The 23,487-nt window shown below is 37.2% G+C and overlaps 1 protein-coding gene across 9 annotated transcripts in view; it reads right to left on the bottom strand.

Moving 5' to 3' along the window:
• Positions 1–23,405, bottom strand: part of DIAPH2 (diaphanous related formin 2) — a 280,711-nt gene extending 257,306 nt beyond the window's left edge. For 6 of the 9 annotated variants that reach the window (XR_011143401.1, XR_011143400.1, XR_011143402.1 and 3 more), the window contains exons 1-4: positions 23,173–23,405; positions 4,024–4,056; positions 1,458–1,634; positions 608–712 (exon numbers count right to left, since the gene is read on the bottom strand). Coding sequence is in view for 3 of the 9 variants with exons in the window: in XM_068956705.1 (XP_068812806.1) it covers positions 608–712; positions 1,458–1,634; positions 4,024–4,056; positions 23,173–23,295 (438 nt within the window). In the remaining 6 variants the exon portion in view is untranslated. The remainder of the gene's footprint in view (positions 1–607; positions 713–1,457; positions 1,635–4,023; positions 4,057–23,172) is intronic. The other 3 variants (XM_068956705.1, XM_068956706.1, XM_068956707.1) reach the window with 2 other exon arrangements.
• Between the last annotated feature and the right edge of the window lie 82 nt (positions 23,406–23,487).

Genomic DNA, 23,487 nt, shown 5'->3' with positions numbered 1-23,487 from the left:
TTTTCTACTCAAACTGCTTCAGGGAATATTTTAAGACCACTTTTTCCACTAAATGAATCATTTTATTTAACTTCAGAACATTTCTTAGCAGAATATTTAACACAATCTACAATGCAGCTACCATAATCAATGTTTTCAAACTAAGTTATAATACTGACTTATTTTTATTTGCAGTATTTTCGTTCCCTGTTTCCAACGCTGCAAAAGGTATGTACAGTAACAACGCATGCCATTACTGAAACCGTAAAGTCATACTAGCCTTTCTAAGCCTTTTGGCTATCATGAATTTGTAAGATGAATTGCACAAAAATATGCTCAGGTTCTATACGTATGATACTCTGCATCAGAGAATTTGCAACTCCTTGTAGTTTACGTGAATATGTCAAGTTTTTATGTTGCCCAGCAACTGAAATTCAAACTAATTAACACTTCAGCCACAGTTGCAGGCATTTCAAAATATATTAGCAAGCACAGATTTTTTTCCCTTTATCACTCTTAGGTTATATCCAGACCAAAAAAAAAAAAGTAGGAATTTCAGCATGAAAAACGTAACATTGGCTAACCTAAGCTTATTAGTTTCATCTGTCTCGGAGAGGTGACTACTTACAGATTTGGCAGTTGCAGAAATGTACTGGACAACCATCTCACGTTTTGTTGTCAAGTCTTTATCTCTTAAAGGAGCTTTACGTTCTTCATTTAGATTCATGTCTTCCTGTGAAGAAGCAGACCACACAATATCATTATATTTCATGGTTTTTATTCATAGCCCTAAGGCCATACTCATCGTTTTCAGAGTTTTCTGTATCATCCTTTAAAATTGTTGCAGAGTTTCTCACAATCCTCAAAAGATCACATCTCCTTATACTTCATATACAATCATCATTGTGCATGACAGAAGTAATACATTCCTATTTCAAAAGCTTGTTTCTATATCACTAATAGAAAAACACATTTGTGAATGGTATCGAGCCTTGATAAATGAACCTAAAATAGAAAATACTCAGGACCATATGAAAATTTAGCTTACCCTCTACTGTAAAATTTTATTAACGGAAATGACTATTTGGCAAAGAAAGTAACACAAGCCTGGTAAAAACTGTTCTTCAGCAGCATTATCTACCTATCACAAACTAAGATGACTACAGGTTAACTTAACAGAGTAATCAGTACTCAACAGCTTGAAATTTTCAGTTTTTGGCTTTTTGATTGGTTCTTCTATAGAAGTAATTGAAGTAATTTAAATGCGTGGAATACTAGCACATACTCTTTATAATTGATACAATTGTTTATGTAACAATTTAGATAGGCCATTTAGAGAGGCCTATGCTATGCTCCTTCCCCTGCCCCACACTGTCAACATAATACTGCCAAAACTACATTTGAAAATTACTACTACTTAATAAACACTGACATGAAAACAAATGAAAATCTCAAAGTGATTTGACACATCATCTTACCATCATTTTTTCAAAGAGATCCATAACTTCTTTTTCCGATAAGTTCATGCAACGTTCATCAACAACTGGCTGGGCAACTGGGAGTTCACCGATAGAAGCTTGAGAGTCAATAGGATGCTGAATAAGAGGTTTCTCTCTTTTCACTCCTGATTTTCTAAAGCTTGTTATTCTGTCACGCTGCAAAGATATTCATTTTAAATAAGCACATCCAAGTAGAAATATAGGAAAGTAGATATGTTAACTCCGTTTGCATAGCAGTAATATAAATGTTCTTAAAGTTAATCCAAGCAGCAGCATTAAAACTCAGAAACTGTGCTGTAAGAAAAAAATATTTTTACATATAGACATTGCATTTCATAGAAAGACATCATTTAAGGTAGATTCATGGCAGGTCATATGTGAAACAGAAGTAACTATCTTTCAGACTCAAAAGTACACCAACTACGTCGAATTCTTCACATGTCAAGATCTTGAGTTGATCTTCTCACGTTACTCCCTAACTACCCTTGTAGTGAATAAATACAGTAGCATAAAGATCATGTTAAACATTCCTTAACCTGAAGGAGCTGCAAGTCTTTCAGGATAACTGAAAAAGCCAGCAGTCGGGGAAGGAGGTACTCACAAATTCACCAGGCTTATATAAAAATCCTGCTAAAGTAAAATAAAGTTTTTACAGGAATTAGTGCTTCAAGTAACATTTACAATTCTTTGAAGTGTTTTTGAGTACAGACTCCTGAAATCAGCGCATAATTTTAAAAAGTTAGGCAATGTATTACTTGCATAGAAGCAGCCATTCACAGTTAAAGACATGTAACAGACATTAGTGAAAGCATACCATGTAGTCTGCAATGAAATTTAACTTGTTAAGGCCGATTTGTTTTATGAACTCTACCCAACCCCCCCTTTTCTTTAACTAAAGCAGTACATGCTTATTCAGTTAATTTGTTAATATTAGAAACTTAGTGCATCTTCCTTATAAGGCTGTTTGCGACTGTATTATTTAATATGTAACTATTCTGAATAACATAATTATTAAAAAATTTGCAATAATATCATTTTTTAAAAAGTGTATGTGTATATATACACACATATACATGCACACACGTATGTTCATATCAGGAATGTTATATCTACAGGGATTTTCTAAATAAGCTGTCGGCATCAACAAATATTTAGGTATTAGTTTTGCCTCTAACAGCCTTACGAAGATGTACTTTTGTTTAACAGCAGCTTATGTAGGCATTACCAGTATCATTCATAACTTCACGGATTTTATAATAACTGTCACTTAAAAGAAAGTTTAATGTTGCCTATAAGTAAACAACTTCTGTGATTCATGAAGAATTCAAAAGTAGATTTCATTTGCAAGAAACCTGGATTAATTTGAAGTTAGTCCAGTCACGAGTGGAGATATTTGACTAAGTGGAGTGGAAGATAGGTAAGGGGCTTTTTTTGTTGTTTTTGTTTTGTTTTTGTTTTACAGACACCTCAAGACTAGAGTTAATTTTTGAACAGAAAGTATCCCTAGATAAGCTGCATGTCCTTTTACTTTGTTTGGGAATTTTTTTGCTCTGGGTTTTTTTTGGTGGGAGGGGAATGGTTTCCTTAGAAGTCTTACATTTGTGGACAGAAACACATTACTGAAAAGGATATTGTCAACTTTAAAATGTAAATAATTTTAATTATATTTTCTCTTATTTACATTTCCTTGAAAACAAAATTAGGGCATAGCCTATTTAAAAGCCCACAAAATACTATATAATGCTGTAAAGACAATACTCAAACGTCTCTAATATACATCAAATGCAATTTTATTCATTTATATTAAAACACTCTTTTGGCAATCATTTAAAAGGGCTTTTAAGATCAATTTTACTGTAAACTGTTTCAAGCACACCTTATTAAAAACGAATTTGTTTAACCAGATTGTGATGGCAAGATCACTTTCAAGTCAAAAATGAAGCTTAGACATGGTTATCATATACAGTTTCTTCATCTCAAATAGATGACTGATGATGAACTAGATAGCCACTGAATAGCCAGAATGGCTTAACTGTCATATCCAGAAAACCATAGTCAGTAATTTTACTGCAATCAATTTTGAAACGATAGTATACAGTTTATGTAAAATACTTGGCAATAGGTTTCAAAGTATTCAATATTATCAAGTTAGTGCTACTGAATATAGACTACTTGTTTGACATGCAGTACACAATTATTAGCCAAAATAGTCCCATTTGAATCATTTTGCAACCTACTTTGAAGAACCACCGCAGATACTTTCCTGTTAGAAAAAGGAAATAACATTCCTAACAGTTTGAACATGTCTGCAGTGTTTACTCAAATATTTACTGTGCTTAAAGAAGCTTCTCCAGATTGATATCATTACTTTTCTTTAACTGAAGTTATAAATGAAGTTCTTCAGGCATAGTAGTCTCACAAATTTTCTGAAGTCTAAATCTTAATATCCTTATAAGAACATGTCGCATTGCCCACAACGTTTGGGAGTAAAATAGCATGCAGGGCAGGGTTATCATTACAAACCAAGATGTCAGGAGGACCTTACCACATCATCTGCCAAAGTTTTTATCTGAATATTCTATTTAGGAAAAAAAAAAAAAAAAAAAGAAGAAGAAGAAAAAAGGCAGTTATCTATTGTTTCACAAGAGTCTGTTTTATACATTCTATCATTAAAAATCACTCACAATTTCAGTAACTGTTCTAATAGAAACAAAACTAAAGAGCATGGAATCAGAAAGCAAGCACATTTCCTATTACTCTTCATAAAATACTATAATTCACTATATTTTAGGAGGAAAGATTGACTTACATTACCTTTACCAATATCTTTTGACTAACTCATGAACCTGAAACCTATATAGTCCTAGTACCCTTTATGCTTCACAAAAATGGAATGAGATCTCAGAGCAGTTTTCCAAAGATGACCATTTTTTTCTCTTAGATAGCTCGGAGTTAAGACTACTGGACTTCAAACTGAATCAACAGAAGACAAGCAGATAAACTATTAGGACATTCTCAATTTTGACAGAGTTATCAAGACTGGAAGAGATGAGGAGACATAGTTGTGCCCTAGCTTCTTGAGGCTTCGGCTATTTTCTCGCTGCCTCATTCACCAAATTCCTCTAAACTACCAGTAAAGCAAACTGACAGCTGAATTGGCTAAAGTTAGTGACTGGTTTCTGCACCATCAGTACACTACTATCTCTACCTACCTCATATCTTTTTACTTTTCCTCAACCATATTAAAAACTGACAAAGATCACTGACATTGTATCTTTAGTCACAGCCAAGAAAGCAATCTACACTGCATACCAAGATTGACAATCATATCAAGAAAGCATTAGGTTAATAAATATTGTTCAATTTACACCAAGCAGTCAAGAATAGGTAGCTTCTAAAACTTAAAAAAGACTCTCAGAGATAAAAAATAACTACTGTATCTGAAAAAACTGTGGTAGTTGATCCATGACACAGCTACGCAAGTCACTGGTTAGTAGCCTGGTCTTCTTGCACACAAAGGTTTCATATTTCTTGGTTATACTCACAGCAGCTGAAGGGATCAAGGTGCTTCTGGTCAGAACCCCATACCACATGAATCAATAAATCTTTGATTGGGCTTTGGATTGTTTCATGCATACTGTACGTCCTGCATTAATTATGGGGACTGATCAATGGCTCCACTTACAAGAAGCGTTCAGTTTCATAAAGAACTCCTAAATGCCAAGGGGGCATTTTTGGGATAGCAATCCATTTCTAGGAGGTACTATTCTGATCATGTCCTCAGACTTTTTGCCATGGCTTTATTTAGGCTCAAAAAACAAGTTAGACCTACAACAATTCCTCCATTAAATTGAATCTTTCTAAAGGTCTGCATTCCACTGTTTCTCTGAAGTAAAAAAAATATTAAGCCAGGAACCTTTCAAGCCAGAAGCAGCAGCAGCAGTGACTGACTAATTAAATAGGCAACTCCAGTCATGCAAAGTCTCAGGTAACTGCCTTAAGGTGATTGGTAGCTGCTCATCAATAACAGTATTCAACCAAGACATCATTTTGACAACAATGAACATACAATTAACCAAAAAAAAGGTCAGTTCATACGCTGTGTTACTGATGGGGAATACATACAACATTAGGACCACCACAAAGCAAGTTTGAAAAGTGAATAAGCCTAAAAGAGGTCATCAAGGCAGAACATTTAGTCTGCTGTCCTCTGCCTGAAGATTAATTGTACCTACTAGTCCACAATTCAGACTCCAGGCAGTCAAACTAAAATTTGAATACATATTTACTAATGCAACTCTCTACCCATCAGGCTTTTTCTTTACTCCTGACAATTTGAAGTCTGACATTTTGTCAGATAGTTATCAAACTAAGTCCTATCTACCGATGAGCTACTACCAAAATAGATAGCCTCAACCCCCAAGCACAATGCCACCACCTCTATCCTTTGTGCCAATGCTTGCACTCAGGCAAGTTTACATTAAACCTATTCAGAGGACGAGCATGCAACTAACAAAACGAAAGAAGTTACTATATCTTCATGAAATTATCACTATCTAATTACCTCCTCAAACTGGCTCACCAGAAGATCAAATGAACACTAGTGTTAGCCCAAGAAACAGAGAAGCCTGCTTCTTTCACTCATAACAAATTCTGGGAGCATTTATTAAACAAATACTATATACCAAAATCAAGTTCACAAAATAATTAACAGGATGAAGGAAAAATCAACAAGGTAAGGTTGCTTCCAATTTCAGGGTTGAGGTTTTTTTGGTTTTCTTTTTTTTTTGGTGGTGGTGGGGGTGAGGTGGGGGGGGGTTTTGTGCAACATATCACATGGAAGAATATTCAAGAAACAGACAGCAAGAAAACAGAAGACAAAAAAAGTAATAATTTAGAATTCTAATTTGGGAAAATCACAGCGTTTTGTGTTTATATTAGCTTGAAGTGAAGATATAGCAGACAATGCTGACATAAAGTGGCCGGGGGGTGGGGGGGGGGGGGGGGGGAGGGCCAACAAAACTAAATAATGACCTGGTAGGTTCCTGTTTTTTAATGAGATGACTACTGCAAGTAGCAATAACTTCTAGCCTTTTGCAATCTTTTCACATTAGTAATAGAAACAGCTACTTTTAATAAAAGAACCACTAACCAAAGCAGTGATTAAAAATAAGTAATGTTCTTTGGTGTCGCATATGTGGTATTAACATACTTCTTAGCAGAAGGTAACAGAGTATCATTAGCGTATCAGAATTCAGTGTTATTGGACATGAAACCAACGTGATATAGCTCACATGAATTCAATAGAAGATAATAAGTTCTCTCAGACACTATTTTGGTCATGGTTAAAAAGTTTGTAAGTACCACTGCACAAATTCTGAAGCTCTAATATACCCATATACCCTTCCACTTCCCCTTGGTGGAAGACGTTAATCACCACAACACTGGTTCTAATTGCACTTTCTATCTTTCAGCTGCAATTGCAAACGTGATATTTCTGAAGACAAACTTACAAGAATATACAAATAGGGGCGGAAGAAGTCAAGGTGGGAAAGAGGGAAATGGGTTTATACTTTAAAACTATAACAAAAATATAATTTGGAGGTGGCAAGGACAGCTAGCATGAAACCCCAGAACATGTTTTAGTTATTTCTGCCTTACTACTCCAGCTGTTAATGCCAGTCTTTCCCCTTCATAACTGTAGTATCTCAGATTTCTTTTTCTCAGCTACATCCCTCTTGCACTTTCTTTCTCTAGGCTCAACATGCAGTAGAAGGTGAACTAATACTCTGATCTTGAAATCAACACCAAGATGTTCTTACTCTTGTAAAGCCTTAACTTTTTTAAACAGAGTTCATAGAGCGAAAAGTTCAAAAGTAGCAAAACCCAACTGTGACTTAAACCCAGAGACAGATATGTAAGCAATAAGATTTAATTCAAAGCATCTGTTTTAGTATTCAGCTGCATTAGAAATATTTTTATTTATTCATTTGACTACTGCCAGTCTCTCTCAGAACCTGAAAAAGGACAATCTCCTTCATCTCTACATCTATATTGCATTTGTCACTCAAATTCCTTGGGACAAACTACAGAATACCAAAACAAGATACAACCTAAAACTTTTTCAGACATCTCATGCTCACTCCCTATGTCTCCCTATGCTGTACAAGCCACACTGCTGCCAACAGCTACTCAAAATAAGCAATGCATTTAATAGGTATAAGAAATTGCAGGCAGCTGGAGGTGGAGGCAAGACAACTCTGTGTCTTGGGATTCTCATTTTCGCACAGTGTTGACAGTCTCTATACTAAAAGAGATACTATCACCTCCAGCCTGATTTAAGAAAGTAAATTGAAAGCTGTTTACATCCCCAGGAAGAAGTTTAGAGTAATACATTTTCTGTAGTCAGTCCTCTAGCATTATTCTTCCACCCATCCACAAAATGACCACAGCATTACAAGATGAAAAGAAATCAACTTTCTTCTAGCTTGTTAGCAAGAAACTGAGTTCTCTAACTGCCTGATATAAGAAGTAACCCACAGGGAAAGGTTTCTCAAAATATCTGCTACGATAAAACATTCGCAGATAAAGGGTATCACATTAACAAACATACACAATTTAAGGGAGCGGCATATCATCTTTCCCTCTTAGCTTTCGTATTAACACAAACCATGAAACTTCACCATTTACTACTAATTCATTTTATCCCATCTTCACTTAAGTGATGGAGACTCTCTCTTTCCAGTGTAATTTGCTTGTATTGCACCAATAGTTAAAATATTCCTTTCTATTTATTAATGTTGATTCCACTGGGAACACAATGGCGCAGGAGCCTAACAACTATTATTAAACCTCATGGTAAAACAATTGATAATCCACTTAAGATAGTTCAAACAACGTTGACATGTTATAGCTAAAAAGAATTGTGAAGAAATAAGGTTATCTATGAACATAACATAGTGCAAGACCTTCAAGAAAGTGAACTGTTCACTTCTTCCACCACAAAACCAGAAACTTTTTAACCTTAGGTGCTTTTAACTTTTCTGTTTCCCCTACCTGTTTCAAACTACGGTGGGAAACCCATTTACTTGCATAAGAAAGCATTGGCAGAGCATGACAACAAGGCACACAATAGAAAAGCGTAACAGTAACACATACTAAGGCAGCTGCACCACTCTATTCCTTAAAAGGTCAGTCTTGGCCATACTAACATTCTAGGAGGGACTGAAGAGTAATTTCAAGGCTGCACCTAAAAACAGTAGACAGTTTTTCTACAACAGCTCACTGCATTTATTGGTGTGAAAATTGCCATCTCCTCATTGAAGCTCAATTCAGGCTACTGAAGTTACAACACCAACATTCAAAGACTTAAATGACTTAAGAGGATTGCATTAATCTTCAGTGCAGAACTCACAGCAGTATATGTATTTTGAAATCTTTTGGTGATCTGTGCATTACCAAAAGTTTGTAGAACACATCTGAGCTGGCCACGAGTTGCAAATAAAGATGTCTTTACACAGGTCGACTGATCTTTCCATTATATATAAACACTACTTCTCCATGCTCATTTGTTATGCTGAGAATTCTCACTTCCATCAGAAAAATAAAATCAAGAGCAACTCACAGTTTACCACGTATACTGAAACAGCAATTGACTGAGTAACTTCTGATCTTAATTTCCATTCCGCTCCACTTTGCTCAGGAAAAAAAATTTAAAAAAAATTATGCTGTGCTGCAATACCCTCTTTGACCACTGCCTGAAACCTCAGGTAACAGTTCAAACTGCTGCTAGCAGCCATAATCTTGTAAGAGGAACCTACAGAAGCTTGGCCTTTTTAGTTTAAGAAGGAGAAACCCAAGAGAAGAGATCACTGTTTTCTAAAATTTATCTGGACTCCAATCCCTGAAAAAACAGCATTCTGAAACTTGGCTCAAGGACAAGTGTTTTTAACCAGCCACAAACAAATGTGCACACAAACAAATGTGCACACAACTTTTCATGACCACTAGGCAGGGAATAACTTCTTACATAAGTACCTGGACTAAGGGTGTCTAAGCGGAGGAAGACCAAATCTAGTCCACATAATACGCAGCATAAGAAGTTGTTTGCAACTAGAGACTAGATCTTACAGCTACAAAATACTGTCCACTCCGACAACCTCTTCTCTTTAGTTAAAAAAAAATTCTTGTTAGACAAATTTAACCTCGTGTTATCATATTCAATTTTGTAATTAAATATAAAAAGGCACATAGGAATTCATGAAAAAGAGAGTTGAGCTGTGTTAGTTGAAGTGCACAGACTAGAACTACACACTCATTTTAGGACTTCTGGGGTCTTTATCCATGACAAAGTATACCTGGCATTACTAAAAAGACTAGCAAAAAGGTAATTAGTACAATGTTTGCTTTATAGTAAGTTGATTAGCACTTCAAGAAGCATGTGTCACACTTTGAAATAGGAGAACTTAAAACAATTGCTGTACTCCATCATGTATATTAAAGGTAATTGAAGTTAGCAACACTGTAATAGTTTTGCTACTATTGTTGCACATTAACATTCCATCTTTATAGCACCACATGGAAAGATCCATTTGCTTTGCAGCTGTTCCTTTAAAACGCATTATTTAAATCATTAAACTAAGACTTAATCTAAAAGCTGAACCTGAGGCTAAACATTCCTAGGGACACTACAAATGGAGATGAAGAAACACACGAAACATCTTAGATAAGGCTGCAAAAAGAAGCTGGAAAGCGTTCCAGAGGAGATGGATTATCCACAAATGAGCGTTCCTAGGAAAAGAAGTTACACAACTAACTCCTCATGCCGAAGCCAGAGGGTCACTCAGGCTGCTCTTTAACAGTAGAGGGCAGCAATCCTTTAGTCATAAAGCCGGGAGACTGAGTGTCTCAGAACTATACCCAATAGGGGGCAGGGGGAGCAGGACAGGCCAGAGACCAAAAACCCCTGTTAATCGTATTGGACGCTCACCCTCACAAATGCCATTGTCTGATACCCAGGAGATGAAGGAATGGCACGTTTCCACACCATATCCCTGTGCAAGCAGAACATAGAAACCTTAAGCAGCAGTTTGATCTGGCTCGAAAGGGAGCTTGAAAGAAACTGGGATGGCTTCCACGTTTTTAGCCTGATTAGGCAAAACACTAGCACGCTCCAAAAAACACATGGACGACTGATGAAACTGCATTTTCCAGATGACTTCTGTATATGGCTTTACCAAAAGGCAAGTTGATTCAGAAAATGGAAAAATAACTGTAAACACTTATATAACCTTAACTTCCACAGTTTTGTAACTGAATATATACATAAATTTAGGGAAAAGAATTCAAGCAAGTTTTGTTATTTGCAGCTCAAACTGCCATTATTGTTTTGAAGAATTTGTTTCAGAGAATACTTCATTGGTGTTTATCAGAAGTAGGTTTTAAAATTAGAGCAAAATTAAAAACTCATTCCAAAAGCGGCACTTTCACAGCAGCCTAAGCCAATAGAATTGCTGGCTGTCAGAGACAGATGCAAGGGTGGCACCAGGGCAGCCAACAGTTAGATCAGCTTAGACTACTGCAGGAACAATTTCAGAAAGCCTATTAGAGGTAGTTTTCGTGTTAGTCAGTGCAAAGGCAGATAAAGTAAGCGTTGTTGTCATCTTCCAAAGCTACAGAGTCCAACCAGTTTCCATCAAGTCTCTGCACCAATTGTGTCAGATGAGTTATCATCATTAAAGACATGCAAAAATCAAGACATGAGATCAGCAAAGTTTACATCAGTTACGTTACAGGATGGATAACTTGTTTATAAAGCACTTAGTACAGCCAGGATCTATTTCTGATTCTGATGACCATGCAAGACAAAATACTTATCAAAAGTAAAACCGTTATTGTGAAAATTTTGTAAACATTTAGGATTTAGTATCCAAAGCATTAATTATAGCAAACAGACTAATGGCTATTATATTAAGAAAAAAATTAGTCTGCAGTGATATTTTGAATTATGGACAGCAAGCGCAGAACCATTAGGGGAAAAGCATGTTAAAATACAGATCATCTACCTCTTTTGGTTAACTGCAAGGTAACAACTGGCTGGAAAATAATATTAGCATGCTCAAACTGCTCTCTCCAGTTTAGATTAAGTGTTAACATACTCCCATAACTGGCCAGTTAAGTGACACACAAGGTTCAGTTCTTTCTTTCCACCCCTCTTTGGCAAATGGATCACCTGCTGCATTTTGCTCATTAACAGAAAAAAAAAAAAAAAAAAAAAAAAAAGAGGAACATAATGATGAGGAAACTTCATTTGATTTAGCACACAACTTCTTGGCTGAACTATCAACATCTGCTGCAGCCTCTCCAACCTTTACAATACTGCATTCCCAAACTATATAGGTAAAAATACAGCAGTAGGCTTTGATAAAGTCTCCACCTATAAACCCATTACACAAATTTCCATTGATCTGTAATTACTAGTCTATACGTTCATATTTTAACTTCAGGCAAGCTTGGGCTAAAAAGACAGGCTTCCTAAATCCATTAATGTTAATTTACAATATTCTAAGATTCAAGCTAATTCCTGAATGAATTGAGATAAGCAGTAATTTCATCAGTTAACATCTTATATTTAAAAACAATTGTTTCATGAATTCACAGCAAAACGTTTATAAAATTTGTGTGAATGTTCATGGTCAAACTGAGCACATACCACACTCCAATATTACGATAAACTTTTTTTTTTTGCGCTTACTTTCCCCTTTAGCAGAAGATAACAGGTTTCTTCATAAGCTGTTACAAGCACCTGGAATCCTTCCTGTTACCTTCTTAACAGAGAATCTCAGCTGTACTTACGCCAAATGATACCACTGGCTTCCTCTCTATTCTGTACAACATGCTACAGCTGCTTCATTTCCTACTTCCTTATAGGACAAAGGATCGCCATCTTCTCAGGAAGCTGTTGCAAATGGGAAAGATTAGGAAAAGGAGCAGAAGTCCATGCACGTATCACGGCAGCTATAAACTCAGTTTAATCCAGTATGCTTTGACTATTGAGCTGCATTAAATAGTCCATGCAAGTTAGTAACACTGAATTGCTATTTTTCCAAGGAAAGGCCAAAGCGCCTGGCTAGCAGCAGCATTACTTATTTTTCTAAGTTTTAGTAGTATAGCATGCGTTTAACTGAAAAAAATAACTTTAATATCAACTTATTTACGAAGGGATCACATACTCCTCCAATCAATACTTGCTCTTTGCAAGGAAGCCTACAACTTGGAAGGCAGAACGAACATTACTCTAAAAAGTTGTCTGTAGGATTGCTGTGGCCATATGACAAGATTGCTGGGTTCAGACAAAATGAATGATGCTCAAAAGTAATTCCAGCTCCTTTGGCTCACTGCACCTCTTCCACTGCCAGTTCCTTTGTGGGCTGTGCTTTTGGTTAGTTGAATTTGGGAATTTTTTGTTTTTATTAAAACAAATGCACATGTCCTTCCTTCCTCAAAGTCTAACAAAAGAAAAATACTCCCTTTTCAAGTAGCCGGCCAGTATTTGATCAAACTCTTCACAGCATAGGTCTTCTGTAAACTTTTGTAACTTGCTATTGGTCTTCTGTTTCATTGGCAAGTACACCAATTGTCTCCCAGCAGCTATATGCTTCCAGTTTTATCTTCTTAAGAAGCACCAGAGGAAAATATACCTATTTATCTATATGTGTGTGTGTGTGTGTGTATCTCTCTCTCTCTCAGATAGACACTTCTTTCAGTACTTACTGTACCCACATGTGCAGGATGGGTTCCAGGAAAGAAATTGCATATTTGGTTGAGAACCTTCCCAAAACTATCTTTGCATATAGTTGGAAGGGAAGTATACAGAAATTGAATCTGCCACATACAATCAGATATTAGGCTACTTACATGCATAGTATAATGGGAAGCAAGCAAGCAGGAACGGAAACAAAAAAATACATATTTGGGCAAAATAATTATTGATTTTTCTCAAATACAAGCAGTTTCTGTAACTCAGATTTTAAAAGAACTCTCATTTTGAAGCTGGCTGGTCACTACTCCTTTCGAAATACAGTCTAGGTTTCAACAAAAAATAATCCTATGTTCAACGCACTTAGTTGCGGTTAAAAGGCTTGCATGTCTATGAAAAGCTAAAAACAAGCTAAGATTCCACTTCAGTTAGATTGACGATAAACCTTTTCCCAATAAAATAGTCTCTCTCTCTTTAGGAAATGAGGGTTAAAAGGAGGAGGCCTATTCTGACTACTCTTCATTGACCAAATTGGACAGCTTTATAATAGCTCTTACTCAGTCTTCTGAACAGCTCCATAATATTTTTGAATGAAAAGATCGCACTCAGGAGAGCCCAGAACAAGAAAGGAAGATGCACAACGATCTGAACATCTACCAAGTATTGCTGTCTAGCAAAACTGGTTTTATTCTGCTGCCACGATGAAAGCAAAAAGCTCATTTCGCAGCTTGTGTCTAAGCATAATATTAAGATCAAGTCTGTACGCAATTGTTTTGACATAGATTTTCCCAATACAATTGCTCCAGAATGTTTCAAAAGCACTTCCCAATAACATTATACAAAAAAGACAAAAAAAAAAAAAAACAAGTTCCCTAAAAACTCAAAGATGGGAAGTCAAACAGCTGCACTTTTTTAAAAACAAGCAGCAGAGACACAAGGCTGAACATGGTATTGACAAGTACACTTGGCAGAAAAGCAACAGACATGTAACCAGCCCAATAAACATCTAAACAGTCCATTTATCCTGGCAGGAGTTACACTGCTTTCATTTGTAATTAAGTCCCAAAAGTTGATCTAATAACTCTTCAAGTGATTAGTTTAGTAAATGATATCAGTATACTTTCCTAGTAAAAATAAAAAATTTTAATTTCTTTCCAAATCCACACCAATTGAATTAATTAATCTAGTTGCAGCAAACAGAACATACCAATACTGACAAGCAGTACTGCCTAAAAGCAGAGCAATAGCAACTACATGGACCGATAGCTTCTTCTCTAATGTACGTCTGGCACCTTTTGCATGCACCAAATACACGTACAGTAACCTAGATAGGTATCTCAAAGCACTTTTGAAATTATTACTCTGCACTTCCATTAGCATTTCACTCGTGAATCTTAGGAGGTGTATTTGAAATAAGCTTTCTTATCAAGCAAAGTGCAAAATATCACTGAAACTATCTGAATTCCTATATTTTGATATATAGGATTCTTATATTTTAAATACGATGTTTTTCGAGAAGGGACATTAGAGCATCCGTTACAAAAATATTAGATTTGAACATGAAATTATTTTAGCCCAAAATAAATGCAATACTATTCTGCAGGTGGTCCAGAAAAATAAGATGTAATTGGTAATTGGGAAGAGAGAGTGAGAGAGCGCGCACGCACGAGAGAGCGTGAGAGCGCGCGCGCGCAAGCACGCGTGTTCTTAGCCTGAAGATTCAAGTACACAGAAGTATATTTCCACTACTTATTTTTGCAGATTATTGCTACAATCACATATGCTGCCTTGGTAAGGTCAAACATTTTCTTCTTTTTTAGTGAAAATATTTACTTGTTCTAATAAAACTGGAACCCTGCATGCAACTATCTGAACTATAACTGTCAAGTTCTCATTTACTCATGCACTCATACAATCACAATACACACATCCAATAGAGTTTCACTGTGAAGTTATACTATTCTAGAAGTTACTACAATTTTGTAGATAACAAAATAATTTACAGCAACTGAGAAAACAGGAAAAAAAAAAGAATCATGCTTTACATGTGTGTGTTTACATGCTCTACATGTGTGTTCACTTGCAACTGACTGCCATAGTGGTTACTATGGCAGCAACTGCAATTAATGCCTCCAGTCACACAGCTCCAAGTGTTGGTATTCTACAGTACTATTTCCCTACTGTCCCAAATCTACTAATATTTTACTTAGAAACTTGTTCCAACCTAGACTAGTCAAACACTGCTCTGAAAAGTTCATATTCCTGATGCAAGTTCTCCTGCATTTACTGTCACATGACAAACCAAATATGCTACTTCAGGGTTTTTCATCATAAAAACTTCGCATTTCCACTACAATTAGGAGAGCAGTAAATGTTAAAGTATCTTCACAAAAAAATTTCCCCTGAGAAAAAGGCAGTATTTCATCAGATCACATTTTTATAATCAGCTGGTGACTTTTTACACTTAAATTATATATTTCCAAAACAAGTTTAAACACTGAAATTTTATTCTGAAATAAAAATTGGACATATCTTTACTAACATACATACTTCATCTCTGAAGTCCTCTGTATCTGATAACACTACAATGAGGACGCTTACTAGCGGCCAACATAACATCACACATTCAGCATGCCTAAGACCTTCTCCACTACCATTTCATGTCTCCAATGGTTTAGTCTTGGATCACTGAAAGGATCAAGAGGAAACCTTACAAGGAAGCTGCCTGTCATACGCATCACCTTGAACTTCCTCTTCTCCGCCCCCCACCCCACCCAGCCACAAAAAGGCTCTGAAACTAATCCAAAAATAGTTTCCTGTTTACATAGGAAGTGCCTTTATCTACTACAGACTCTTAAGGGTATTTTTGTTTTATATAACAGAGAAGGTGTGGCGACATTACAGTATTCACTACACCTTTAAAATCAAACACTACCACACCCAGGTGACTGAATACCTTCAGTAGTTGTACCAAACCCTACATTTTCCATGTGGGGACTCACTGAATTTAATTTCTAAGGTATTTCTCAATTTTTACAAGTCAGATGAGGTCATGGTTTATATTAACATATAGATTACAATATCATACAATCACCTTAGCAAATCTTTTTCAGACCTACCAACTTGCATGCATTGTGCTGCTTTCACATCATGTCCAAATAAACAGTTACCATCAGAAGATGGCTGAAAGGCTGACACAGTGACGTTTTAATAGTACTAACGGATGAACTCGGACAAATCAATAGAAAAAGAAGAGTTCCAGTTTGCCACAACTCTGGCCATATTAATTCCAGTAAACAATCTAGAAAGAGGAAAAAAATAAAGGGGATTTTTGACTGGATCAGTCCCAATTTTGTTTGTCACACTGCCACACAAAAATTTTAGTGAGTAAAGCACACAGATCAGCATGGAGACTGTTCAAGCAAGCACTGTTGCCAAAAAAACCTGATAGCGAGTCTTATTCTCACACTAAGATTCTGCCTGTATTTGAACAACCAAAGTAGCAGCAGTCCCTTCTACCTGGACCCACGAAGCGCTCAGCTCTGCTACAAATAACTCTTTCAGAATAAATCTGATTGGAGTCTTTATGACTGCAGGTGCTTGTTACACTTCTACTTAGTTATGCCTCAACAGGTTACACCACTTCCACGAAACAGAGCTGTGAAGTAATTAAAGGGGTTTTTGTTTAAGACTCTGGCAAACTCAGTCGTGAACACCTCACATTAAAGAAAACTACAGAAAAGCAGCTGAATTGGAACAAAAGAGTTTGCAAATACTCCTTCCTTTTGCAAGCCCACTAACAATTTTTAAGAGCCTGACAGCATTTTCATCCCAGCTCTGCACACCTGTGTTGAACAATCCTGTACTATTAAATCTCACAGGACATATTTGATCATTAATATTAGCACCTATTCAGATCTACCTCCTGCTCCATGCTTCTTTCTCCTCCTCAGTCAGGGAAGACCCTGAAACCCTGTCCCGTATTAAGGATGTCAGTATCACAAGGAGTTCAAAAATATATATACAATATATATATATATTATACTAGGCATGGACCAGAGCACAACATATGAAGTCTCTGAATTCCTGTCAGTTCACAAGTGTCAGCAACTTCAAGTTTTTCTTCCATTCTTTTAAAAATCACAACATACTACACGCATTTTAGCTTCTCCACACTTTAAAAAAAGTCTATATATAAATCTATATCCCAAAACAGATACCTTTATCTATAAAATCTCAAAGTAGCTGCAGTTTTGCAAACTGTAACAAACTTTTCTTGGTTCTTAGCAGTTTGCTCTTCCAGGAATCAAAAGTTCTAAAACCAACATCTGCTGTTGTCTGGACAAAATAAACATGTCACGTTACATGATGTCATATGCTACAGATGTTGAAGAACCTTGACCACATTTTTAAATTCATTTCTGAAACATTCTTTTCTACCTTAAGTCAATTTAAATGTTTTAAAAAGTAATGTCTGACAGCTCTTACTTCACAAGAACCAGAGCTGAAGTCACTGAAAAATACTTAGTATAAGTATTTTATTTGTCAGTGAGTAGCTAAAACTGATTTATGTTTAACAATGACAGCACTGTGCAATATTTTAAAATTACCACTTTTAGACAAGTCAGTAAAAAGCATGAGAAAATAGTCCTGCTTTTCTAAACAAAATCTAAATATTTACTGTCATATAATAAAAAAAGCTATGAGGAAACAAATTGTTGGCTATCTAAATTACTATTTACTAAATCATTTTGGTAGCTCTAAATCCAGATGATAAACTGCATTTACTCAGAGCGTGAATATTATATGCATCTGCTCTTCACTTGGTGATATATCCAACTTCCAGTCCAACTTGCTAGACAAGATACTGTGAAACGCCACAATGGTACAGAAGACTGCCAGAATGGCGTTCCACTGTGGTCAAAGAAGATAACACTCACCAATATCTTAGGTATCTTTTGAGGAAAACAACCAACAGCAAAATACTTAATCTAAGATGATAAAGGGTAAACACATTTTAATCATTCTCGATCTCAACCTTTGATAAAAGATGTTTAACGTGACCTTTTAAAGGCCATTTTAATGTTCTGAGCCCAAACTGCACATAAACTGTTCAAAATTATGAACATTCACTAGCAACTGTAGGTATTCTATTCACGTTATTTTCTGAAGCAATAAGCAACTGCTTAAGCATTTCTTCAATTTTCACCCCTTCTTCCCATACAATGGACTAACATTTAACAAGTAGAATCCATTTGCATTATCAGCTGTGTTAGTAGTGCTTTCCTCAAGCAAGGTTCTGTTTATCGATCTATTAGGAAGTCATGCTTGAAAGCAGGAGGTCTAGAGAAATTCATTCCACCAATATTGTAGTGAAAAGGTACTTGACTCACAAGACCTTAAATGAAAGATCCATTTGATATAAAAACAACACGAAAGTTTAAACTGCCCCAATTAGGTTTGCCTGCCTGCAACTTCCTAAACTGATACAAATTGTTACACATCTTCTGTTAATCTTCCATCAAAGTTATCTGCTCTCCTCATCAAGAATCCTTTATATTAAAAAAAAGTTTTTCCTTCAAAATAAAGTTATTGAATGATAAAAAATATATACCTATATAATTTACACATATATAAATTGTAAGCAACTGTGCAAAAACGTTCAGTTTAGTCATTTGCTAACTTCTTGTGGTTTTAAGGTTGAACTAGTGAACTGATGAATAACCAAATGAAATTATCAGTTGCTTCAGCAGCAAGGGCCATCTCTTTCTTTTCCATTTTCTCTCTAGATTTAGACAGGGATAAAAATTAGAGAGATTTTATTAGCCAGTATTGCTTACGTCTAAAGAACTGCAATTGATGCAGAAAAGAAAGTTACCTTTTAACATAACCAACATTTTTAAGCTGATCTTTTCCTTCACATACGAACTTGGGTCATCAGCAATCACAGTATCATTAACATAAATGTTAGAGGTTATTTTTAAAATAAATATACAAATAAATGAATTGCAAGCTCATCCTTAATAACCTGACCATTCAGCACGCCAGTGCTTAAACTCTAAGAAAGTATCACTTTTATTTGATGTGTACACTGTGTATTTGATGTGTACAGTTTTCACTATTATTCTCTAATTGCCCAGATAGAATTAGTTCTGCTTGGAAAGCTTTCTGTATGGTATAGCATAGCTCAACTGTTTTGTCTTACAAGAAGTACTCCAGGAAGTTTAATTATCACAAGCAGATAGGCTTATCACTGTATCTATCATCTCATCTAAACAGCATCCATACCAATTAACATCAAAAGCTAAAGCATTCAGCTAAGCATCAGTACCAACTATGCCCTACTCTACTATACTAGAATTAGTGCCTGCTCTAATACCAGTATCTTTTTCTGCTACATAAACAAATTTCCAGACGGCGTCAAGTTCATTCTTCAATAACAGTTGCGCCTTAGTCTCACTTCACCTATTGGAGTAACTTGACTTTGATTTAGTAAGACTGAGCGTCTTCTAAAAGACAAGGCATTTCAGTTCATCTTTCGCTCAAGCATACAGTTGAGGCAACCCAGGATTCCCCTGCGCTCATGCACTGACTCAGACACACTATGGTCTCAGATGCAACGGTTCATTCATTTGCCAATTATCTCCGCTCAACACAGACTGACAGATGGTTGCATATTGCATAAGCAAACCTAAATAAGTCACGTGTAAAGAGTATGTTATTCCTTCACAGGAGAAGGACATCAAACAGCCCAAGGAGGTAAAGACGATGATGGGACGTTTATCACCAAGCATACAGGTCCTGCAGCACATTGCCTGTCTGACAGTCACTGGTACTACTGATTCTTTCTTTAAAACATTTGCTAACTCCTGCACTTGGGGGGTGTTATGTAACGGGGATATCTATTCTCCCAAGCAAACTGTTTACCTCTATATTTAAGCTAAATGATAAAAACTTTTATCCTACTGTCTGACACAAGCTTACGGCACACTAGTCAGATTCTGAGTCTTTAGCTTGTGACTCATCTCAAAGGAGGCAGGGTTTAAAAGACTTGCACAAGAAGCCTAAGTAATCTCTACTTTCAAAACAAAGTAGGAGTTGCTCCTCTTTGGAAGAATCAAGTTTACTTGCTCTCCGATTAAATAAGCTTCCTCTTAACCCCAACAGTTTGCTTCTCATGGTATACAAGATCTTTCTCTCAGCCTGCTATTAAAAACAGCATCAAGCTCAAGACAACCCCTTTCAGAAATTCAGTTTGTACCTGTGCGGAATATCCATCACTCTGAACAATTAGTGCATAAACCTGAACTTGGGGCTAATAGAGCACCCCATCTCCAAAACATTCAGGAAAAACTTTAAGAGCTTATGAGTATTTTGGCACTAGCCATGACATGCACAGAAGTATTTCTATTTATGCTATTACTAATCCAACAGGACATATTACAACACCATAAATTTAGGCCAAAAAAAAAAAAAAAAAAGACACTTCTAACCACACCCAATCATATTAACTTCTAGTTAGTAGTGGTCATTTAGGCAGCACTGCAAATCCTGTTTTAACTTTTCTGTCGAGCATTGCTTCACAGAATTCCTGTGCCAGAACAAAGTTCTAATACAGACTGCTTCCTCTTTTTTGTGCGTGCACATAAACTTCAACCTAAGAACTGTCTAATAGGAGACTATTTCTAGCACAAATTCTCTCAAGTTTAACAAGTAATTTTGATTCATCTATATAACTTAGCTGAAACTTGGTGAATCATAAGCTGTGACGCTGAAGCAAGAAAATCTCCAAACTCTTCATACGCTTTATATACAAACTCAGTGACAATTTCACATTTGTACAAATGTGAAAGATTTTCTTACAGAAGCCCCAAATACTCCCTTAATGTTATTTGTACAGTGAAGAGAACTGGGACGAGGTACAAGTAAGGTTACTCTCCGAGTACCTAAAGAGATTGCTAGCCTCAGCTGAACAAATTCCCCATTCAAAGTTAAAGCCAGCAAGATTTAACAAGGTTATTCTTGTATATAAGGATGAAGCCTTCCCCTGATGACAGTCTTGTTCTTCCCTTAGAAGACAGCAATAACTGATACATCTGGCTGTATCACTCACACTGCCTCGATAGCTTAGAACACACCTGAATTCAGCCCACACCTTTTCCTCCTCCGAGAGGGATTCTATTTCACTTCAGTCTCATACAGAACTTGTGTAGATCATGTCCAAAATAAATCTACTTTCCCAGTCAATAGATTCACTGAATTATATAATCAAAGGGTAGTCACTTTATCTCAGGGCAACGTTATCTTTCAGAAGGTATCTAATTCAAACACTGTACCACTATTCAAATCCATGCTCTCATTCAGCTGTAACGATTTCCTCAGGAAACAAAAGTATGCATGACTGCATAAGAACTCAAGTATTACTCTAATACTTGTTTTGTCATGTTTAGTGGAAAAAATTAAGTCTACTCTAGTGATGCTAGAATGACTGAAGAGAACCCGTAATAGAAAGAGTTGGCCTGCTTAATGCAATTTTGGGCTCATTTCACACTTGATTTTTAAAACTGGATCATTATTTCATAATAAAGTGCTTTCCTCTGCCAGAAACAAATTCAAATTTGTGTCCATGGCTTCAAATAGAAGCATTTTTTTTATGTCCACACACTACACAAGATTTTTTCAATGACTTCTATGTAGGCATCTTCAACTAACTTTTCTAGCTAGTTTAGCTGTAAGAAGTTTGTACATCATTATGACCGTGCAAGAAAGTATGAGTTTGTATGCAAAAACACAACATAACAAACATCCTGTTTGATTATGTTTGGTTAAGATATACATGGTCACTTTTAATACAAACAGATCTCAAGTTATTCAGTGTTCTGGCTTTCTGTCACCCTCTTAAATAATTGGCACTTTCAGGAGCTTTTTTATGCCTCATATATTACCAATTTAGTGTCCTCTGCACACACATTCTAACTTAGTTTTCAGTGACAAAGAAATGTAGTTTTCACGCTTATCAGCTTTCCAAGGCTTTCACACATTAGGCTTGATGACAGGAACACAAGGTGAAAGTACTTATGTATTCGCTTAATTTTATTAGCACCTGTGGAAAACCTAGCAAAATCAAACAAAACTCTATAATTAGTACTCCACTCAATACAAAACATCAGATAAGTTTAAAAAGAGTCCACACCACTGCTTCTCTTGAATTCCTATCAGAAAACTGAGCTAAAACAAGTCAATGCAAATAACAGAAGTAAACAATTAATAAATCAACACTGCTGTTATTCACTGTTTTTGGTGCTGCCTTTATAACTGGAAACACAATCCAATGCTAAGATTAGCTTTAAAATGTACCTATTGCTTCAAACTGCTAGGTTTACAAGTGGAAACATCTCCTGTTATATCAAACAGCATAGCCACAATAAGTGAAAAAACAAACTTGCAGGCACTCAAGTCCTACTCCATAGGCCTAATGCACTCAAAAGCTTGGCTGATCCGTCCAGCTGCAACGGTTGTTTCCATTAAAGACAAAAAAAACACGTATAATACATATGATTTCATACTATTTTCATGAATACTCAGAAGTCGCAAGAACAGCATCATCGCCACCAATTCCTGGATGCTCCAACACAGGAAACTGACGGTTTTGGACTCAAAAGGTGAGTATAGCGGAGGTTAACACCGCAGCTGACAGACCGATGCCGCGGCTGCCCCTCTCCCCCCCGGGACGGCCGAGCAACCCCCGCCCCTCTAACCGGCCTCCAGACGGAGCCCGGGAACTCCCGGCTGCCGCCCGCAGCCGCCGCGGGCCGTTACCACCCGCGGGCCCCCCGCGCGCCGCCTGCCCCGCCCCGCCCCAGCGCCTCGGGGGCTCCGGACGCCTCAGGCCCCGGCCCCTCCCGCTGCCCCCGCCCGGCCCCGCCGCCCGCTCACCAGCTTGGGCTTGTTGCGGCTCTCCTCCTCGGCGGCGCGCCCGCTCCTCTTCGCGCTCGCCCTGCCGGCGCTCAGCGGCTCCTCGCCGCCGCCGCCAGCGCCCAGGGCCGCCTGGCTCTCCATCCTCCCGCCCGCCCCGCGCCGCGCCGCGCCCCAGGGGAGACCCTTTCCCGCGCCGAGGGGCCGTTTCCTCAAGGCCCCATAGGGCCGACGCGCGCCGCCGGCACCGCGGGCGGCTCCCCACCCCCCGCCGCAGCGGACCCCGGCCCCGCCGCCCCCTCGCCTCCTGCCGGCCCAGCGCCTCAGCAGCGCCCT

Source organism: Struthio camelus, chromosome 11, assembly GCF_040807025.1.
Source record: "Struthio camelus isolate bStrCam1 chromosome 11, bStrCam1.hap1, whole genome shotgun sequence".
In the NCBI taxonomy this organism is placed as follows: domain Eukaryota; kingdom Metazoa; phylum Chordata; class Aves; order Struthioniformes; family Struthionidae; genus Struthio; species Struthio camelus.
This window is presented reverse-complemented; position numbering and strand designations above follow the sequence as displayed.